The 22,046-nt window shown below is 31.3% G+C and overlaps 3 protein-coding genes across 10 annotated transcripts in view; 2 read left to right on the top strand and 1 right to left on the bottom strand.

The window, feature by feature from the left end:
- Positions 1 to 562, bottom strand: part of LOC148621806 (WD repeat-containing protein 93-like) — a 33,338-nt gene extending 32,776 nt beyond the window's left edge. For all 7 annotated transcript variants that reach the window (XM_088576535.1, XM_088576532.1, XM_088576538.1 and 4 more), the window contains exon 1: positions 151 to 562. In XM_088576535.1, coding sequence (XP_088432661.1) covers positions 151 to 408 — 258 coding nt within the window. In that variant the 5' untranslated portion in view covers positions 409 to 562. The remainder of the gene's footprint in view (positions 1 to 150) is intronic.
- A 74-nt stretch (positions 563 to 636) lies between these two features.
- Positions 637 to 10,517, top strand: LOC148621805 (peroxisomal membrane protein 11A-like). The gene is made up of 3 exons (XM_088576531.1): positions 637 to 823; positions 6,096 to 6,211; positions 6,423 to 10,517. Exons 1-3 carry the CDS (start codon positions 747 to 749, stop codon positions 6,983 to 6,985), a joined length of 756 nt encoding a protein of 251 aa, XP_088432657.1. The 5' UTR covers positions 637 to 746; the 3' UTR covers positions 6,986 to 10,517.
- Positions 10,518 to 15,724: 5,207 nt separating this feature from the next.
- Positions 15,725 to 21,990, top strand: LOC148621804 (rRNA-processing protein UTP23 homolog). 2 transcript variants are annotated; one of them, XM_088576530.1, is made up of 4 exons: positions 15,725 to 15,764; positions 19,237 to 19,469; positions 20,460 to 20,602; positions 21,615 to 21,990. In XM_088576530.1, the coding sequence occupies exons 2-4, from the start codon at positions 19,253 to 19,255 to the stop codon at positions 21,969 to 21,971; spliced, it is 717 nt and encodes a 238-aa protein (XP_088432656.1). In that variant the 5' UTR covers positions 15,725 to 15,764; positions 19,237 to 19,252; the 3' UTR covers positions 21,972 to 21,990. The 2 variants fall into 2 exon arrangements, with proteins under 2 accessions (XP_088432656.1, XP_088432654.1); XM_088576528.1 differs by lacking the exon at positions 15,725 to 15,764 and adding an exon at positions 15,801 to 16,050.
- Positions 21,991 to 22,046: the final 56 nt, after the last annotated feature.

The following is a 22,046-nucleotide window of genomic DNA, read 5'->3' as shown; positions in this document are numbered from 1 at the left end:
CATTAAAGAGGAATATTCAAAGCAAATAAAGACAGTCTAAAAGAAAGAAATATCTTTTTACTAGTGTAACTAAATGTAACCATAATTTCCAAGGTTTATGTCTTGAATATGCATCTGTCCTTTCATACATGTACAAATGTTTAAATATACCTCTAAACTTTTTGAATTTTCGTGTTGTGGTGGTTTCACTTTTCTACTTTCCTCTATTCTAGCATTTTCTCTTCGCTCAATGACTTCCCATGCATCTTCTACCATCTGAGATAAAACCTTGTCAATCATACGATACGGCTGAGGAAGTGGGTCTCTCAACTGGTCCGGATCTGTGATATAATCATCTTCATCCTCAAGGGGAATTTTGTCCAAAGAAGGTGGTGTGTAATTAACATTTTTTCTAATGTAGACAGGCATACTTAAAACAAAAGTTCGTCTTCACCTTACTGGGCACAGATCATTCAAAAGAAGTTGTTTTGATTCTCGTTAATTTATGTTATCTTAGAAAAGGAGACTTCGAAGTTTGATTACACTTGAAGCAGGTTCTCTGTTTCTAGGTCAGCCATTTTGCCGGAAATGAAAACAAAGATTATTCGGAATTGCTTCATACGAACTTAACCGTATTTGTCGTAGATAGGGCTCGACGAATACCGAGTAGCCGAACTCTGACCCTCAGCCTTGGTACAAAATGACATGAACAAGTCTGGTTTAGTTTACTTGAGTGTTCATGCGGATCTTTTACCTATCGACAAGACATGGCATCTGGCTCTGATATTTCGACACAAATAATAAAGTTTGGAGCCCAAACCAACGGAAGGGATAAATTATTCAGGTAAATTTTACACTGCTGTAGCCTGTACTGTAGAGTGTAGACTGTAGTAGAAATTAGAATGCAATATTTTTGCTGTCTTGGAATATATTTTTCTGATGAAGTATATCACTTTAAATACAGTCTATCCTGTTACTATTACAACTGTCTCATTTTTATTGGTGGTATGTGAAGAAATGGTGCAGTTCATACCAGAGTTAATTTTTAAACTTTCAATAGTTTCATTTTTAAATCCCTCAAAAAAAAATTATGAAAGTAGATTTTTCATCATTAAGTATGAATTGAAGTATTATACACAGAATGGATATAGCCTAATTTGTTGGTCAGCTGTAGAATGTGTTGTTCTTAATTTGGTGGGTGCAAAATACATGTACAGTTGTACTATATATGAACATTGCCAAAAATGTCAATATATTTATTTGTACTTGCTTTGAAACAATCAGATTATCTTGGGAAACACTCATGATCTGACTTTTCCTAATGCTTGCCATATAAATTTGATATTTTTCGACAGTATTCATGTATTGTACATTGTATATATACTTGTACGTCATGTAGTAAATATTTACATGATCATTATTAAACTCCAAGATGCATTCAAACTAGCAATAGAAATTTCTTGGTTTTTTTTTCTTATGTTTTAAGCTGTTTTAATTCATTTATTTGGATAAACCTTGAAAATGCAACTAGACAGATGTACATGTATACATTCCTGTGATATACAGAATATTAGGCAATTGGTTCTTAATACTGGCTTTCTCGCAAGTACATGTATCTCAAGTAATCGGTGTACATCAAACGAAAATGTCACACATTAATAATAATAATGAATTAATAGCAATTATACTACATGTAGGTAGAATATGCATGTAACTTCCAGTACATGTATACTACTACAAGTACATGGTAAATGAGGTCAGCATGTAGAACCAAAGAGTTAAAATGTAGAACATAGATATTGTAAATGTAAATTAGTATGTGAAACCGGGTATAATGAACTACATGTTTATGTGTACATGTTAGAATGTACAAACTTTACTTTAATTTAAAAACAGTGTTTGAATTCATTAGTAAATATTTAGCTTACTACATTGTAAGTTTAGAATTCTGTGCTGTGTCATAGAAACTAAGTAGAAAATTGTGGGCCCACTTCATAAGAAATTAACAGAATACTACATGTACTTAGAGGTACTCAGTATTTTTTGGATGGGAATAAATAAAAATATCTGCTGTGGTTGAGCATCTAAATTGAAACCTCTAAGAAATCATGGAAAACACAGACAGATCGTAGAACAGTTTACTGATAATGGCTGACTCAAAACAGTACAAAAATAACGTCATGGGAAAGTAATGTAACAATAAATGTACAAAAGTATGTGACGAAATTTCCTGTAAAACATGGATACTACATAAACTGATATAGATTTATCTACCCAAGTAATCAAATGGAGCCATCATTCCTTTTTTAAAGTTGATTGAGATATTGACATGATATTTGATTTTATGATAGTTTTAGCTGAATTTGATATTGTTTAGATACAAACTTCCATTTTACTAGATGATACTCAATATTCAGTGCACTGATACATGTACATGTAACATGACAATATTTCCTACACTGTCAGGCCACTTTTTGACCAAGTGAATGTTCTTTCAGACCTGAAGATAATTTGAATTTCCTGTGTATTTTAGCAAAATTATATATAATAGAAATGAGTGAATGATGCAGTCTGAACTTCTACTAAATCTGATTACTTTTGGCAGAAAGAATGATCCTTCCATTATCATTGCTATCTGTTATACTCCTGTTTGTATGTTTTCTTTAAATAAAGCTATGATGATTTTATTAGAAAACTGATTTGCAGGGCAAAACAATGCAAACATGAATATTTACACATGGTAATCAAAATCATACAAGTTTTAAGGAAATTATGTTCTTGAAAACTGTATATTCAGGTATTCTCAATATCCCATGCCAGTCATGTATTTGTATATGACTGCCTTTCTAGGTAGGATGTATTATGGTATACTGTTGTCAATCTCTTGCATCATAACTCAAACATGCTGCCATCAGTTTTTTGGAAACTTTGGTTAGCTGTTTCATATTATTGATGTCCTTTTTGTCCCCCACCTTTCACATAAGGGGGAGTATAGAATTCTGCTTTCTGTCCTTTTGTTCATCTATCCAAAATTGGTTTCCAGAGCATAACTTTTGAACACTTTCATAGATTTTCATCAAACATACACAGTTGAAGGCTTATGGGGTAAGAAAGACACACATTCATTTTGTGGTCAGTTGGGTCAAAGGTCAAATGTACTTAATGAGATGGAATCTCTGGGCCGAAAATTGGTTTCAAGGGCATAACTTTTGAAGGCCATAATAGACTTTCATCAAACTTACACAGTTGAAGTCTTATGGGGTAAGGAAGACACACTTTAATTTTGTGGTCAGTGGGTCAAAGGTCAAGTGTACTTAATAAAATGGAATCTCTGGGCCGAAAATTGGTTCCAGTGGGAAACATTTAATTTCAATCAAAATTCAGAGCTCTATCAAGCTTGAATGATTGTCCCATCTGTTCAAGGTTTGACCTCTATGGGTTTTTTGTATATACATGTAGTAAACCTAATACTGTGAAAGTATTATTGTTGGTGGGGAACCAATTTTCATGGTTTTTGTGGGCTGGTAAACCATGAAACTGGGTCCCAATGAAAAGGAAATTTTCCATTCATATGTATGATACAATTCTCAAATCCATAAAATCAAGAATCTATGAACTAGTCTTTTACCCCTAAACCACGAAAATTGGTACCCATGAATAAAAGTACTTCCACAGCAATTTTCAAACGCAGGTGTGCAAAGAGATTTACATAGCTTAATCACTTATCCATTATTATTCCTATTAATTGTCTTATTATCGCAGGCATTAGAAAAATGAAAATATTTTTTTTTAAGTTCAAGGTTATGTAAAGTCTGTGCCAATCACAAGGGTTTCATTATTTTTTTGCAATGCAGGTAACTTTGGTTTTATAGGAGGTACTTATGCATCATTTTCTTTCATAAGTATGAATGAAATTTTTTAATTCTGGAGGTACATTTCAGTAGCTTAGAAAGGTAAAAATATCTGGTTACAGCCTCTTATTGAAAGGCCTGCAGTTGTTGTATTTTTCTATGTGTAACATCCTGAATATTGCGATCGGGAACCAGTCTTCTCCTGTTTCAAATTTACATCCCAGACCAGACTAGATAAAAAAGAGTTCTTTTCTAGTTGCATCAATTTAAATGATATTCAGAAATTTTTGTGTTCATAATTCTTATAGAGTAATTCTAAAGACATCTAAATATTTATAGATACATTCACACTTTGTCAGAAACAAACATTATGATGGTTATTTACATGTTCATTGTATGTACTACACTTCAAATAAAGACTTTATGTCCATCTTGGATGTAATGTACCTTTTCTTTTTTGGTTTCTATTTACATGTAACCAGTAGGTACTTTTTTACCTGATAATTATCATTGTTAGATTGAATGTCAGTTTAAGGATGTGGTTGTCACCTGTATGATAAACATTGTTATGTAATAAATTGATGTTTGTTCTCTAGGACTTACTTTCTTAGAATTAACGGGATAATACAAACATAATTATATATCTGAGACATTTTTTTCAAAACTTAATGTTGGTTTATCATGTTATCATGTTTTAAAGAATAACATAAAAAGTGTATACTACATGACGGTTGTTTGAAATTATTAATTGTGCTTATGTTTACACTTGAAATACAAGAAAAACAACAGGAAAGAGGGTTAATATTTGATTTTTTAGAATGTCCTTCTTTTAACAAAAAATATAATTGTAATATTGAATATTTTGAAGTCAAGGGAAGGCCAAAAAAATACAGTTTTTTGTTTGGATGTAGAAGGTTTTGCTTTTTCTGTCAGTCAAGTAGTGAACAGTGAAATCTTGACTATGAACTAAGAGCTATTAAACACCATTCAATGTAATGAATACCTCATACATGACAATGACATAACTTCTTTTAAAGGTATAAATTTAAGCCACACACCAAATCTTTTTAAATGAAAAATGTTACTAATACATGTCATCATGAATGAGAAAGTTCATTGTCAAAGTGATATATAGCAGTGAAATTCACACAGCACTCTTTTATATGTATGGATAAAACCTTCATGTAGAACCAGTTAGAACTTTCTAAATAAATCTTGCTAACCGTTAGCATTTCTTAATTTGGTTACAAATTTATAGTTTGCAGTCATATTATGTCATGGCAATTTTTGGCATTGACATATTTTTACCTTGTCCTATCCTAAATTTCAACTTGCCCAAACTTAAAACTATAAGAATACATAAAATTTGGTTTTTGTTAGAGCAAGTGTAATTTAACTTCTTCTTGCCCAAATGGTAATTTTACTTGTCCCAGGTAACAGAGCATTTAAAGCCAGACCATGTCTTCAAATTTATAATTCCTAGAAGTTAATGTAATTCTTTTTATATTTGAACACAATTGTTAGTCATCTCCAAATATATAAATAAACAAGTTTATATTTGACATAAGCAGCTTATGTTAGGTTAAATCTTGGTTCTTTCCACTTGCTTACTTACTTTTAAATTATTACCAAACTGGTCAGTCATTATTATGAACATATCTACGTGCTGAATATGTAAATTATTTGTTGTATATAATGTGTTTATTTGTCCTGTTCACTTTTGTAAATGTATTATAATGTCTACCTCTTGTTACAGTATTTGCAACTATCTAAGTGCATTAATAAATCTCGAAACTTCATCCATAGATATTTTGTTTGAATATTGGTACAGATGCATGTGTGTATTGATATCTAAGAAATTGTACCACAAATTTCCATACCTCAATTAAAAGGGCGGGATTGATTTCAGAGCTTATGGACAGGGAAAAAAACAAACATTTTTGGGTTTAAATTCTATGATATAATTTTGTCAATTATCGCATTTTTGGTTTTAGGATTATAACTTTGCCAAGCTGGTGCACTGTCCTGAACTAAACTGCAATTTATACCATTTACTATACAAATGTCTACTTGTACTGGAAGTTGTACTGAGTATGATCCAGACCATGTGTAGTGAATACACGTGTTATCTAGTCACACATTTAACCTACTGATGGTCACCGTATGTGAACAGTGAGCAATAATGCATAACGATAAGCCTTAGACTTCTACTTTTAAAATTCAAATAGAACACCTTGTATGCTTAGGTTTTTTTTTACTTAATAGATTGTTTCAATATGGAAGCAAACTGATATCATGGTACTTGCAGACAGACAAAGGCAAGCTAGAGTTTCTTGATAAACTTAAGAAATTGGAAAACTCTATGAGTATGACTAGGAAATGTAAGTATTATGTTGTGAAATATTTTGGTGATAGTACGATGTAATATAGATATATTTATGTGAGGCAAGTGATTTTCATAGTGAAAATGGATACTTGTGGAAAAAGGGAGATAAATCAGTAAATTTATCAGGATTATTCAGATATTAAAGAATCTTTAAATATATTGTATATTCTTTCTAAGGTGTTATTTTCTTTTTTTTTCAATTTCAGTGTTAAGATTTGGAAAGAGTTTGGATTTTGTTCAAGCGGCAATGAAAACCATCCATCTTTCGGATCCAGTATTAAAACTGACAATTACTATGTCTAAATTGACACAATCAGTTTTTCTTATCTTTGACCATATTGTATTTGCACACAACCTTGGACTTATTAAAGCTAATAAAGAGAAATGGTCAAGATACTCATCACAGTGTTGGTTGTTTAGCTTGACATTAAATCTGCTGAGAAACTTGTATGACATACTATCAATCATTTCAAATGAGGCTAGAGTCCAGGAAAACTTGCGGAAGAGGAACCAATACATGAATGGAGAACACAATCATGGCACTGGCATGAGGAGGCCTATGGGCAATGTACAGATCCTGAAGAAGTGCTGCTATGAAAATCAGGCTGTATTTTTAGACTTGATTAAGAACTTGTCTGATATTGTTTTACCGTTGAATTCCCTTGGTAAAATCAAAACTTCCGGTGGTTTACAAGGTTCTCTAGGTATTGTGTCTTCTGTTATTGGTATTGCTACAATTTGGAATCCAATTCTTAAACTGGTGCCATAAAAAGAACTGTTGAACCACTCGAGATATATGTTCTTATAACCCAGTCACACATGAACAAGTTGAATACTTTCTTGTCGTCATCTTCCACATTCCTGAGTTTCACTTTATAATTCAGTGGTTTTATTTACAATTTGAATATAGAAGAAATTAACAGATTATAATTGGAATATGTACATGTAATGCTGGTGTGCTTAGAAGATTTTAGATAAGGCTGTCCCTTACAGAATTTATTTATTATTGGTATTATTTATTCATATGTTACTGGAAGTATAAATAATTATGTATGGTACACATTTACTTGTATTTGCTTTTGTTTATTCTGCGATACACATTAATCTTGTATTTTTGTGCTTTTTTTTAATTTTATAGAAGAATTAAATGCAATGTATTACTAGTATTTTATTCTTGGGTAATCTATTTAATTCACATTCTAAATTTGTTTGTGGTAATTTTTTTTACTTTAATTTGAGACATTACTTTGTGCACCTTTTTGGTGTATTTTCTTATTATCCTTCAGTTTCATAAAACACACTATGTATAAATGAAATTACTGATTATAACAGATTAAAACAGAAAATAATATGAATGAAGATGTTTCAAACTTCTTGATCATTTACTCTTAGAATTTTATGCTTGTGTGCCATTTGAGTTGAAGTTTTTTTTTATGTAGAATTATGAACTAGCCTTTCATTTTTCCTATGTCTTCTTTTCTTATCTACATGTATGGAAAAAAGACCTTTTGTAGGTAAGTATGCATGTTTATGTCAAATCTTACAAAATTAAAGACAATCGGTTTGATCCATTTGGTTAATTGTCATGATCCCAATTTTTTAAATAAGTTATTCTCTATTTGCTGTGGTAAATACATTTGTAGGTAGCAAAAACTAGACAAAAGGGAACAGAAATTTAATTGGAATGGTACATCACTTTTATCTATTAGATTAAATGTATAATAGGCAATCTGAATTTTTGGTTGCTAAAATCAATTCAATTCTTAAAGTTTGATAAATAATGTAAAAAGTGAAAACAAATTTTGGGGGTTTATAATCAAACTGTAATTGATTACATATGATTACTTGTAATCATACATTACTATGAATACTGATTACATGTGATTATTTATGATATTAATCAATTACAACTGATTACGATTTATGATTATGATTACTTCATCCCTGTACAGTTATGGTTACTGTGGTAAAAATCATAGGTGCTAAGACTTTTTTTTATTACGATAAAATTTATGTTCATTTAACCACATTTCTGTCTTAAGAATCCACCATCAGTCCTTGGTTGAAAAGTACTCGGTTTTTTTCCAAAACAATGAGTAATGATTGTTTTTTGTAAGTAATTCTTTGTGCTGATGTGACCGCTGATTTAGCGATTATGACAATAGCATGCAAATGCTTTTTAATCACCACTGATATAGTCATGCCGCAATGGAAGAGGAAGGTTTAGCGTGCTGTCAAGTAAAACCTAGATTTAACCCACCATTTCTTTTGAAGTACCTGTACCAAGTCAGGACCATTGCGGTACCAGTTGCTACGGTGGTGTAATATCTATTTTTGCCAGATTTATTTTGAGCTTGACTTGATTATGAAACGGATTAGTGTTCGGTAATTTTGTTGTTATCCTTATATAGTAAAATTTAACCTATTTAGAGAACTCCCTTGTCTTATATGACAATTGTTTTACTTTCCCTTTGAAGGCCATTGAAGACAGGTTTGACAATATTTCCATTGATCTCATAAGTGTACAGCATTAGATCAAGATTTTAAGTCTTGTCCATAGTATTAGCTATTCTTACTTTAATGTGAGGCTAAAGGGTGTAGACAGCACATTGTCACAGCCTGCAGTGCTGATGATACTACTGTGAAAGTATTATTGTTCTTGGGGTATTATGATTTTGTGGATATATTTAAACATGAAATTTGGTTCCTAATGAATAGGAAATTTCCTATACATTTGTGAGATGGAGTTGTCAAATCCACGAACTTCAAGATCTACGACCTAATATTTTTTCTCTAAATCCCGAAAGTTAGTATCCACAAATAAATGTACTTTCAGAGTATGACAAATTGTAATCAAACACAATAGACCCTTTCATGTTAACAGCAGGGTAGACAATGAGTATGATTAATATACACTTCTGCAAGAAAAGTCATTATGTGCCATGCCTTACCTTGGGGAATTAAATGACATGCATGCTTATCTACTACCCTGCAATTTACAAAAAAGATTCTATTCGACACTTATATGGGTTAATGAACCCTAAAAAAATAAATGCAGGCCTATACACAGGCTTTTTACATGACAGCAATAATTTCAGTCATTTAATGTTACGATATTATTGGCGTTGGCATTGTTTATATTTTCATTTCCATGTGATAGCTTCAATTGTAGTGAACCTAATGTCATGATGTTTTTTTATGTACTGTTACTTAGTGTTACCAAAGTTTGCTTTTTGAATTTGGGTTACTTGCCCCTACTGTTCTGTTGAAAAGATTTTAAAAGGGCTTAGATAGATGTTTGTAAAAGGTTTACCACTTATTCAATTTTTTTTTTAATTTGTGTATAATAAAATTATGTTTTAGAATGTTTAACAGATTTGCAATTACATTGTCAATCTATAGGGTGCCAATGTTAGGCAACACCCTGAATTTTTTTTTTTTAATTTTTGGTCAAAATTTGAAGAAAAAAAAATGTTATTGGATTTTTTTGGATATTCCTAATTGTTACATGTATTTATAATCAGTGTTAGGGTATTTCTCACCTTTTTGAATAACAAGGGGTCCAAGGGGCCAAAAATGTATTTTTTTTTAGAGTATTTTAAGAAATTTTCATTTGATTTTAATCATCTTTTAGTAAATTATTTGTCTTTACAGGGACTTTAAGAAGTATGCTAGCATATTAGTCCATCATTACTGTTTTTGAGACATTTTGGTACATGTACAAGGTGATCCATGAAACACTAAAAGCAGAACTTTTTACTCGAATTTCAAAATATTGTTAAATATTGTATCCAAACCAGTTATTGTGAACACAGTGAACTGTACATTTCTATGTTTTAGTGTATCAAGAAAAACTATTAAGTCTACAGTTGCCTCAAGTGAATTGAGTTCAACTCTTTGGTCTTATTGTGCTTTGCTTAACGGAGCTTTTTATCAGGGGTATTACTCTATCTTGAACACATCTGTTTTTGTACCACTTTAAATAGATGCCATAAATCTAATATATGATGCATTCAATCACTTGCTTGTTTTATTTGTCTGATTTGTTAACTTTGTATGATTGGAAGTACATTACAGCTAGCCTAAGTTTTATTTTATATAGTTTATGCTCTTATCAACATGCACAAAGCGTAATGTATCTATTAATACCAGGATTTTTTTTAAAACAGGTTATAGCTATAATTGTTTTTGGAAAATATTGTTGATTTTTAGGTACAAATGTATTACATTCATATTTGTGTTATTAATTTGTCCTTAATATGTGCCTTAGTATATCTTCATTACAATGTGTTATGTAAACAGATTTTTGTTTTGTTTTTATTAGAAATAGTCAAGACTAAGCATCCTTAAACATTTTTGTATTATTAAGCCAGCAATGAAATATGACATGTTTTAATATGAATAATATTCAAATGAAACAATATCTTAATTTGTAAGAGTACTTTTGTTTGTTTTAATATCAATTTTCATGGTAGGGTTTTGTAGGTTCAGTCAAAATTATGAAGTCAGTTTAATCCTAAATTAATAACATGAATACTATAAATTTTTTGGTGTAGCTGAAAATGACAGAGTAGTTCCAATTGCTGTTTCAAATATTAGAAGCAATTATTTCATATCAATAAATTGGAGTAAGTATTTTCCCATAAGATGGAAGACTATATCATATGTTTTAAGATTAGGTGATAAAAGCAATCAGTGGCACTTAAGAAATACTCCAACACATCTTATATTGATAAATATTATTGTACATGTAATTCAAAAGCTTTGGAATTCTAATCTAATGCAATAACCAATGACTTGTATGCATTTGTAAAGCCAAATTTTGGGGAAAAAAATCATTTAGTAAATTAAAATTTTTCAAATCCTTTCACATTAACCTTCATAAAACATCATGATAATTGATGCCTAGAATTTCACTCTCTACATGATATGGAACACCTGCTTATCTGTGTCTTGATTGTGCTTATATGTGTTTTGGTGATCAAATCTGTAAATGCCTGTGTATTTCATTGCTTCATGATATCTATCTTCTCTTAATTTATTATATATACAGAATTGTTAGATATAGTTACTTAATTTATAAATCTATCCAAATAAGTTATTTCATGGCAGCAAATGATAATTAAAATCAAAGATTATACTTTGTTTATTTTTATTTGCCCATCTTTGAGACCAGTTTTTGTGAACTTTTTTAATTGTTTCTTTCCATCAATGTGAGCTCCCATTCGATGTTGATAAAATTCCTGAATTTTCGTTTTTGAGTCATGGTTCTTAATTCATACAAAATATAGGGTGACTTTCTGACTATAACACAAAAATGTTTGCAGCAATGTCAATTAAACATTGGGGAATTGTTTATTTATATTAATGTAAGCTCCTATTCATCTTTTCTAAACTTTCTGATTTTACAATTTAGAATTATTGGACTTAGTTCATAAATAGGGGATTTCATAGTTTTTAGTAGTGGTGCACCCATTTTCAAAAAAAAACTTTTGAAGATAGCTGATTACTATTGATCTTTACTCCCTTTTCAAATGTTATAAATTTCTTAATTTCCATTTTTGAGTCTTAGGACTTAATTCATAAAAATAGGAGTTCCCATAATTGCACAATACCTTGAAAACACTTCAAGCAGTTTTCATGAAACTTTCTTGAATTGTTATTTTTTTATAATTATTAATTTTAGCCCATTTTTAATTTTCATGTATTTTGTGTCAAAAATTTCATCACGATCAAAATTCAGAGCTGTATTAAGCTTGAATTTTGTCATCTTTTCAGGGTTCAACATCTACAGATGGACCTAGCTGCACTTTGTGAAGCATTTTAAGTCATGTTAAAAAATATATACAGTATATGAAGTGGAAACTTGACAGAACAGTAACTGAATTCCAACACTAAGATATAAGTAAATAGTATATGGGGAAAGTCATATATCATGATGGAAGAGTGCTTGTTCTAAAATTATTTTCAATCATGGAATTTCATGCTTTGACCAAAATAACAGTCAAGTAGATTTTCATTGTTATTTTCTACAAATTTGATTATAATTCTGTGCAACTGAGAAAAAAACATCATCTGTTAAACCTTCATAATGTACCATGCAGTGTTTATAGAAAACCTACAAAAAGAACAGATAAGAAATGGAGACTGTTTGGAAGACAAAACTTGTTAGCTCTTCTGGCCAAAGGCCATGTGAGCTATTGCCATCACTTGGCGGTCTGTCGTCATCATAAAAAATTATATAAGACTCTTCTCCTCTGAAACGACTTGACTAATTAGAACCAAACTTGGTATGAATGTTCCTTGGGGTATTTGATCCATCAAAAAACATGGCCACCGTTACTAAAAATAGAACATAGGGGTCAGACAGTAGTTTTTCACATATATCTCCAAAAGCGTTAGGTTAAGCTAAATTCTGACATCGGGTAAAAGTGTTCAGCATGATGAGATCTATCTCGGGTCCAATTTTGGTTTTAATCCGTTAAGCCATAATTTAATTATTGCCCTTTTTCAACTATTTTTGCTATTTTTTTGCTATTTCTTTCAAAACTCTCCTCTGACACTACTTGATCAATTGAAACCAAACTTGGTATGGATGTTCCTTGGGGTATCTTGCATAGAACTGATGTGGGGATTTTTGATCCGTCAAAAAACATAGCCGCTGTCACTAAAAATAGAACATAGGGGTCAGACAGTACTTTTTCACATATATCTTCAAAACTGTTAGGTAAAGCTAAATTCTGACAGGGTAAAAGTGTTCAGCATGATGAGATCTTTCTCTGTTCAAATTTTGGTTTTAATCTATTAAGCCATGTTGGAGTTATTGTCCTTTTTCAACTATTTTTGCTTTTTTTAATGTTATTTCTTTCTAAAATCTTCTCCTCTGACATTGTTTGATCAATTGGAACCAAACTTGGTATGAATGTTCCTTGGTGTATCTTGCATAGAACTGATGTGGGGATTTTTGATCCCTTAAAAAACATGGCCGCCATTATTTTTCATATATCTCCAAAACCGTTAGGTTTAGCCAAATTCTTTCAATAGCTGAAATGATCCTTATTATAGGGATAAAAGTTGTCAGATGACTCCTTGTAAGAGTTATTGCCCTTGAAAGTGGAAAAATGACCTTTTTTTTACAGTTTTCAGTCAATAACTTGAAAATTATGATAGATTAAAAGAAACTTTATTTGTTGAAATGATCCTTAAGATAAGTCCTACCAAATACTTCTTGAGTCAAAATTGGTGGGCAACTTCTTGTTAAATTTTTTGCCTTTGAAAGGAAAAATTCAACCGGGGTGAGCAATACAGGCTCCTGGGAGCCTCTTGTTTTTAAGTTAGACATTGCAACTCCTCCCATGAGTTAAGTCCTTGGTGGGATAACTTTTTGTTTGTTTCATTGTATAGTCATGAAATGCTCTTTAAGTCATGATATTCTCAACTTAACTGATGCTTTTATCAGTGTTATGGCACTTCAAATTATTTTGGAATTTAGAAAATAAATAATAGAATCATGTGTGAGACGAACCCTGGGATTAGTCATGCCAACATGGCTAAGGGGTTAGATTAGTTAGATGACAAAAGGCAAGGAAACTTAAATGCCAGGTTCCATACAACAGGGCTTGGATTAATTTTGGAGTTGTAGTACAAATAACTTCTAGGAATTGTGGGTAAAAACAAGCATGTTCTTAAACTTTATATCAATTGCTCATTTCTTTACTAATACTAATAGTGATTAACTTATAGAGGTTCTACTTTCAACTGGAATTTAGAATTACATAAAATTAATTTCAATAAAAACTTAATTATAGGGTTCTTTGATAGGTTGACTCTAGCCATGTCTTTATATTTTGGATAATTCGACAATAATCAGTTAAATGCTCAATTTGATTTTTCAAAGTTCTTTGACTACTTTAATTATACCCCACACAACAAAGTTGCAAGGGGTATAATGTTTTTGACCCGTCAGTCCGTCAGGCCATCTTCAGTTTTCCAGACTTTTTGTCTAAATGCTTGCAGATACTGACATGATTTTTGGTATATAAGTTCACCATGATAAGTTTAAGGTCAAATTTAACTTTCGTTCCACTCCTATGATTTTTACCAAAATTACAGGCCTTGAACTTAACAAAATTCATGGAAATAACAGTTTTGTAGATATTGACTTGATTTTTGATATATAAGTTCACCATGATAAGTTATAGGTCAAGTTTATGTTTTGTTCTGCTCTGATGATTTGTACTGAAATCACAGGCCTTGAACTTTGCAAAATTCACAGAAAAAACATGTTTTCCGGACTTTTTTCTAAACGCTTTTAGATATTGACATGATTTTTGGTATATAAATTCACCATGATATGTTACAGGTCAAGTATAATTTTTGTTCTGCTCTGATGATTTGATCGAAATTACGGGCCTTGAACTTTGCAAATTTCACAGAAATAACAGTTTTCCTGACTTTTTTTCTAAATGTTTGCAGATATTGACATGATCTTTAGTATAGAAATTCACCATGATAAGTTACAGGACAAGTTTGTAGTTGGTTCAGCTCTGATGATTTTACCGAAAAACGCTTGTAGATATTGACATGATTTTTTATATATAAGTTCAGCATGATAAGTTATAGGTCAAGTTTAAATTTTGTTCTGCTCTGATGATTTTTACTGAAATTACGGGCCTTGAACTTAGCTAATTCACAGAAATAACCGTTTTTCAGACTTCTTTTTTAAATGCTTGCAGATTATGACATGATTTTTGGTATATAAGTTCACTATAATGAGTTACATGTCAAGTGTACACTTTGTTCTGCTACGATATTTACTTTGGATTAACCAAAACTTAAGGAAATCACAATCTGGAGTTTGAAACTACAATTCTGAGTAATAGAATTTAGTTGGAAGATAAAGGTCTAAAGCCTAAAAAAAAATTCTTATTCCTTTTATCGCGGTCCGTATTGCTTGTACGAACAAATTCACTTGAGTATCTAACATGGGGACGCGTGGGGTATGTTAGTGCCCTCAGTAAGGTTCTTTAATTTTGTATCAGAAACTTATATGTGTTGTCAAACATTTAATCATGCTGCAAATTCAAAGCTGTACCAAGCTTAATGTTATGTCAACAGGGTAAGACACCAGCAGTCATAAAATATTTGTTAATGACAACAGAGAAATTACTTTCTTTTGAAGGGGCCCAGACCCTTTTTTTCTGAAGGGTGGGGGCTGGGCATTTTTTGTTGCTTTGTTAAGTAAGATTTTTTTCCCCACAAGCCTGTTTTCTTTCAGCAGCAGCCACAGTTAATCTATACGTTGAAAGTCCTGGGGAGAATTTAATTTTTTCATCTGTCCTGTAGTTACTTGTCACTTAATCTTATTTGTGATTATTTTACTTTCACAAGGGAAAAAAATAGGAAAGAATGGTACTTTGATTATGATAGTAGATATTTAAGGTATTCCTAATGTAGCTAAAGGGACTTTAGAGAGAGGGGTCGAGTTAAGCATGTTACTGCTGTTTGAGGTTGTGACGTTTCACTTCCCTGCATGTCACTTACTCAATGTAAACATTTTTCTTTTACCAAATATTTATGTTTTAATTAATTTATCAATCTTTATATTATTATGTTTATTTATCTCTTTACTAGTGACTTTATGTAGTTAAAGGCGTATAGGTGTAGGTCGTGGTTAAACAGGCTTCCGACCCAGAAGGCAGTCGGCTTTGAAGCACATCCACGTCTGATTCAGTCACTGACACTGTTGAATGTGTTTTCATATGTAGTTTAGTGTTTTCAAGACTTGGGGAAATGGACCCCTAGAGAATGAATTTCTATATAGTCTGAAGTTAGGTTAGCACAATATCTGACCTTTTTTTGCTTCAAGTACTGTTTATGACACAGCATCATTGCTGGTTATGATGACGTAACCCTCCATCCTCACGGGAACGTACGTGGATGGAGGGTTACATTATCATAACTTCGTGGTTGCTTGACAACAGGTGAGGTAAATTGGTGTATATCCATCGTATCATTACATTGAAAGAGTTATCGAGTGAACCAAGGTTCTAGCTGTAATTGAAAGAATGTAATCCAGGGACAATGACCAGACATGGAAAACAGACATACATAACAAAGAACATCTGAACTAAAATAATACATACAAAGTAACAAAAGCAAATGAGCAACTCTGACTCAACTAAAAAGTAATTCTTTAAATATTACTATAAAAAATCGGGCAATGAAATTTTGTTTGGACGCACTTTGACAAAAGCCTAGATATGTAGCATCCAATAATATCCTGTGTGAAATACTTTCCACTGGATGAAAATTATATCAAATTTAATCCAGGGATATTTTAAAATAGTTAAATGTTTTCCATGGCTGATAAATATTTTCCATACTCAACCTTATGATGATTGAACATACAAGTTCAAGTGTATCTAAAAGGGTTGTCTGAAGGGACACTATAAAAAAAAGTGGGTTTGGTTTTTTGTGGGTAAAAAGAGTACACAATGTTAGGTGTTAACGATTCGGATAGTTTTTGATGTGACATGTTATCCAGGATGCTTTTAGATATTAATTAGTATCCAGGATGCTTACGATATTAATTATTATCCAGGATGTTTTCAAATGTTAAAAAGTATATTTTCTGGATGTTATTTCATGGGTTGTTTTACACACAGTTTTTCATCCAGGATATTAAGTTTATCCATTTTATCAAAAGTTTGAATTCTGTTCACTCTACATGTATGTGACTATATTCAGGATATTATTTAAAACTGGAGTATGAAATAATACCCTGTGTACAATTATAAATTCAGTATGAAATAATATCCTGTGTACAATTAGGAATATCTCACAATCAGTTATAGTAAACATAATTATTCAACTAGTGGAAACAATAGATGTGGACAATTTTTCATAGGGAAATAATATCCTCCGGGGAAAAAAAATAATGTTAAATAATTTCCACAGGATGAGATTTCTTCCGGATAGTGTTATGTCTTACAAATATTCATCTACTATATGGGGAAGAAAATTATCATAATTGAGAATGCTGACCTATGTCACCAGTTTTGTTTTGCTTAACCTAGTTCCGGTAAAATTCTCAGTTACGTATGCATTTAATTACCATTTCACTTAAGTGAGGAATGCCTCCTACATAGCAGACCATTAATCGGTTCAGATTATTTTATTGTAGGTTGAAAATCAATGTTAAAATATGAATTTAATTGTGAATGCATACAAGAATTTAAAAGGGTGTACAATATATCACAATGGCTATAATAAGAAAGAAATTTATTATACCATATATGGAACGTTGAGTAGATGTAGATATGTTAGTAAGCACCTGACCTTGCAGACCTCTAATCCACACATGCAGGCCCGTGTTCCTCATTACTAATAAATCAGAATTCTTGATTGTACCAGATTTAGGTTACACTGGAAAGAATTTATAACACTATAATATGATTACTTTTTAATTCAGATTTTATCGTCAGTCAATTTGACAGCAATTTTTTTAATATGATCATTGAACATTAGAAAATGGCTGAAAATCGCATTTAAGTATTGAGTCTGTCCCTAATTTTTCTGTCCTTCTTAAAAATTGATAAATTATGTATAAATTTAGCCCCTTGACAAATACTGGAAATGTGCACCGTCTTGTTCTTGTATTAGCAATACAGTACTCTAGGTCACCACTTTCCCATCACCTGGAGCAAGTGCAATTTTGGTCTGGGAAAGTTGATCATGCCACACTTTCCCTTTGGCATGTAGAAAACTTGAATTTCTTCAAAGGATTTGTAAAATTTGGAAGCAAACTTCAAGTCTGGGAAAGCTCATCTTCATTTAGTGTTTTCCCATGAAAATCTAAAATTTTGAAAAATCCTAGAACACTGTTGGCAATATCCTAATAATGTGGGAAGAGTACACACACAGGGGGCAGATCCAGATTTGAGTTTAGGGGGGCGTTAATTGAATTAAATGCCATGCAAAGCAAGGCAAAAAGTATTATGGTATGAAAATTGTGGTGAAAAATTTTTTTCTTACCGATTTAGTGGAGGGGGGGGGGGGGGGCGTACGCCCGGTACGCCAGTCTTGGATCCACACCTGGCACAGGCCACTTTAGTGTATTGATTATGAAGATTTAGTACAATTGTTTCCACTTTCCATTGCTGGAGTTGCACATATTTGTACTTGAAGCCGTGAAATTTTAATTTTATCATTGTCCTGCTATAAATGTAGTACAGTAGTAGCACATGTACAGTACCGGTAGTATTATTACTGTACTAGTAGGTGAACTTCCAAAATAATGTAAATAAAAATGTACTTCTTTTAATCTGTTAAGAGTTGTTCGGATTTAATCCTTTTGTACAATAATTTCTGCCAGTTTACCCAAATAATTTTTAAGATTTCAATATTAACTACATCAAAATTACTAGACAAAGGTTGAGTCTATCCTGATGTGGCATTAGATTCAAACATTTAGTGATCATACTATTTATTGTACATGATGTTGTATGAAAATTGTTCAGCACCTGAACAAACTACAAGAAATATATTACATGTGTATATAAACATGTTCCTCCTGATAGTTTTAGTAATATCAGGGACATAACATACAAATTTTCTGTTAATATCAGTAAACAAAAAGATACATTAAAAATATTGTTCCCTGATTGAAAGATAGAGGAATTTTAGATTTATATTATATTTATGTTTTTTATATAAATTTAGGTTACTGGTGGACATGAAAAGAAAAAAAAATATATAAAGAGTTAATACAATGGTCACAGACACTCTATAAAAATAAGATAAATCCTCCTAATTTGAGGTTCAAACTAATTTTTACCTTCTAAACACTGTCACAACAGTATAAACCTAATCATTGAAAGAAGTACTTGTAACTTTATTTGTATATATTTCCCTCCAAAAAATTTCATTTGAATGTAAAATTTCCACATACAAGTGAAGAAGAACTTTGATAAACAGTAACACCATTCCTTAAATTATTAATTATTGTCAATATTGCAGATAGCTGCCAAGGAAGATGAAGATTAAAAGACACAAACACATTAGGAAGGTGTTGACATTCTACAGTAGTCACTTTGATATAAAGCCTCCTTACAATGTACTTATTGATGGTACCTTCTGTAAGGCTGCTCTACAGTTCAAAGTTCAGATAAGTGAACAGTTACCTAAATATCTAGAGGCAGAAACTAATATGTGGACCACTCAATGTGTTTTGGATGAATGTGAAGCTTTTGGTAATCTTTTAAGCTATTATTTCTGTTATATTTCATCCTTGATGTAAAAACAAAGGGAGCTATAGAGAAATTACTGTCTGATTGTCATTTCATATAACTTGTAAACCCAACTCCTCAAGAGCTGCTCAATGGATGTTGAGGAAATTAAATAGGAAGGTTAGGCATCATATGTAGATGTGCATGATAGAATTAAATTGTTGTCTAAATGCCTTCAAAAGGTGATGATCTAACTTTATGGTATTAGTCCATTTGAAGTGGTGGATAGTGTATTCTATTTAAGAGCTTGTTCACAGTATTCCTAGGTACAAACTAAGGAGATCACTTTCATCATGTAAAGTACATTTACACTAAAGATTGAGACTCATTCCATAGAAATTGTAGAACTCAATTCAATCAGCCATGCTCATAAAAGGGTAACCAAATAAATATCCTTCTGTACATATTAGAAATTAATCCTTTTTATGATAAAACAATATGAAACAAGACGTGCCTCCTGTAGTCATTATTATAAGTCTAGAATGCAGTACTTATTTGGCTTCAATTCTTTCCTTTTAGTCCCCCAGCAGCTTTAGCCAAAGGAGACTTTTGATTTGGACAGTATTTCCGTCCATCAGTCCAGAAAAATTTCAGTTTTATGCACTTTTTTCTAAAGAAAACCTGTTAACATTATCTTAATGTGACAATATGTTTATATAACAAAAGATGAGGTAATTATTCATTTAGCTTGGTATGGAATTTGAAACCTAACCTGTCGAATTGTCCGTGCATAAAACTTTGCAAATCTGCATCTGTTAAATGGATTGGAACATCTTTCTTGTCTTTGTCCATATCCCTTCTTCTGTTCAAAATCAAGGTCATTTCCTCAATTTGTCATTTATACTTGATGATCCAGGGTAGTATTTGGGTCAATGATATTAACAGCCAGTAGGGGACTATGTATTGTTTTGCAATACTCTCAGAAATGCTTGTTTACTATTGATTTTCTTTTAGGTTCTATTCTTTTTGGACCATTGAAAGTCTTAAAACAGTTCAAGTTACAGCCATGTCAGCATAAAACATCTCTACCTGCATCTGAATGCATAAAGAGACTGGCTGGAAAGAAGAACAAACTTAATTTATTTATAGCAACACAGGTATGATTTTTTACTATGACAATGAGTACATATATGTACCTCATTGCTCAATTATTGCTTGGTATCACTAAATATGGAATACCAAAGTAACAATTAAGTAAATGGTGTCCTGTAGGACAATTGTTCCTATTTTTAATACCTTTGATTTTCTTTTTCACATCCAAGGTGTTGGGGAAAACAAGAAATTGATAATGTTCAACCTGATTTTTTTTCTCCATGACATGAAGTGAGCGAAAATACAGCAGTCATTTGCTTGCATAAAACATGCATAAGTACTTGTACATTGCTAGGTAAATAAATCAAGAAAACAAGTACATGTTTATTTCTAATTTACAATTACAATTATATGATTTTATGGCATGACACATATTTTGATTTCATATTTATTAGGATGTAATAAATAGAAGCTGTTTTACTCTTCTATCTTCTTTCAATTCAAAAATAAATCCAGGTTAGTGTTTTGAAGGTCTTTTTTTACATTCTAAGATATTTCAACAAATATCTATTTCAATAAAAACTTCCATAAATGAATTTGAAAAATGATAACAAATTTATATGCATCATCATGACACTTTTTTTTATACTTAAAATCATTACCTTCTGATTAAATTGAATGCATTTACATGTAACTGAAAAAAATATTGAATGCTAATTTGTTTCATTTTTGTGTGTTGTATTTTGGTGTCCAAAGATTTCCCATCATTTTTATCTTTCCTATTATTGCTTACTGTTCTCTTAATTTATCAATTTATAACTAGAAAAAAAAACTAAATATATGTCTGAAGGATGTTAATGTGCCCTGATTTCCATGTGAAATTCAGCCTAAAATGTATCATATACGATAAAAATCACCATACTCAAAATTTAAATGTTCTGTAGATGTGATTTAACAATATCATAGTATTTTGTGATCACTATTTCCTCTGTTAATTTTAATTGCACAGCCAAGTATTGAATAGCAGTGTAATTTTCAAATATTGATTTGTTTAACATGTTTTGTTTTCATTTGTAGGACCAGTTATTGAATGATTGGTTTAGGAGTAAACCAGGAGTACCAATTCTGTATATAGCATTTAATGCAATAACTCTAGAACCCCCATCAGAAAAATCCAAACTAAAAGCTGAAAGGCAGACGGACTTTAAAATGGCTCCTTCAGAACATGAGCACTCCGTCATCCAGCAACTTAAGAAAGAAGCATTTGGAGAAGAAATTGTAAAGAAAAAGAAAAGAAAGAAACTAAAAGGCCCTAATCCTCTTTCTGCTAAACCCAAAAAGAAAAGGAAAGAGGGAGCATTGTCTAAATCACAGAAGAAAAGATTGAAAAGAAAACTTATAAAGAATGAGATTGTTTCAATTGAAAATGGATGAATAAAATTTGTAATTGTAATTTTGTTGCATTTCTTTAGGATTACCCTAATATCCATTTATATTAGGTAAATTGAC

Source organism: Perna viridis, chromosome 3 (assembly GCF_037379345.1).
Source record: "Perna viridis isolate PV_CMFRI_1.1 ecotype Kerala chromosome 3, ASM3737934v1, whole genome shotgun sequence".
NCBI lineage: Eukaryota > Metazoa > Mollusca > Bivalvia > Mytilida > Mytilidae > Perna > Perna viridis.
The sequence above is the reverse complement of the archived record's forward strand: the minus strand, read 5'-3'. Positions and strand labels throughout refer to the sequence as shown.

Excerpts from the sequence above, each read along its gene's own strand:
- LOC148621805 (XM_088576531.1), top strand. The coding sequence starts at position 747 with ATGGCATCTGGCTCTGATATTTCGACACAAATAATAAAGTTTGGAGCC. Across the intron at positions 824-6,095 it reads GGAAGGGATAAATTATTCAG|ATTGTTTCAATATGGAAGCA; the intron begins GTAAATTTTACA and ends TTTACTTAATAG. Across the intron at positions 6,212-6,422 it reads TATGAGTATGACTAGGAAAT|TGTTAAGATTTGGAAAGAGT; the intron begins GTAAGTATTATG and ends TTTCAATTTCAG.
- LOC148621804 (XM_088576530.1), top strand. The coding sequence starts at position 19,253 with ATGAAGATTAAAAGACACAAACACATTAGGAAGGTGTTGACATTCTAC. Across the intron at positions 19,470-20,459 it reads GGATGAATGTGAAGCTTTTG|GTTCTATTCTTTTTGGACCA; the intron begins GTAATCTTTTAA and ends ATTTTCTTTTAG. Across the intron at positions 20,603-21,614 it reads ATTTATTTATAGCAACACAG|GACCAGTTATTGAATGATTG; the intron begins GTATGATTTTTT and ends TTTCATTTGTAG.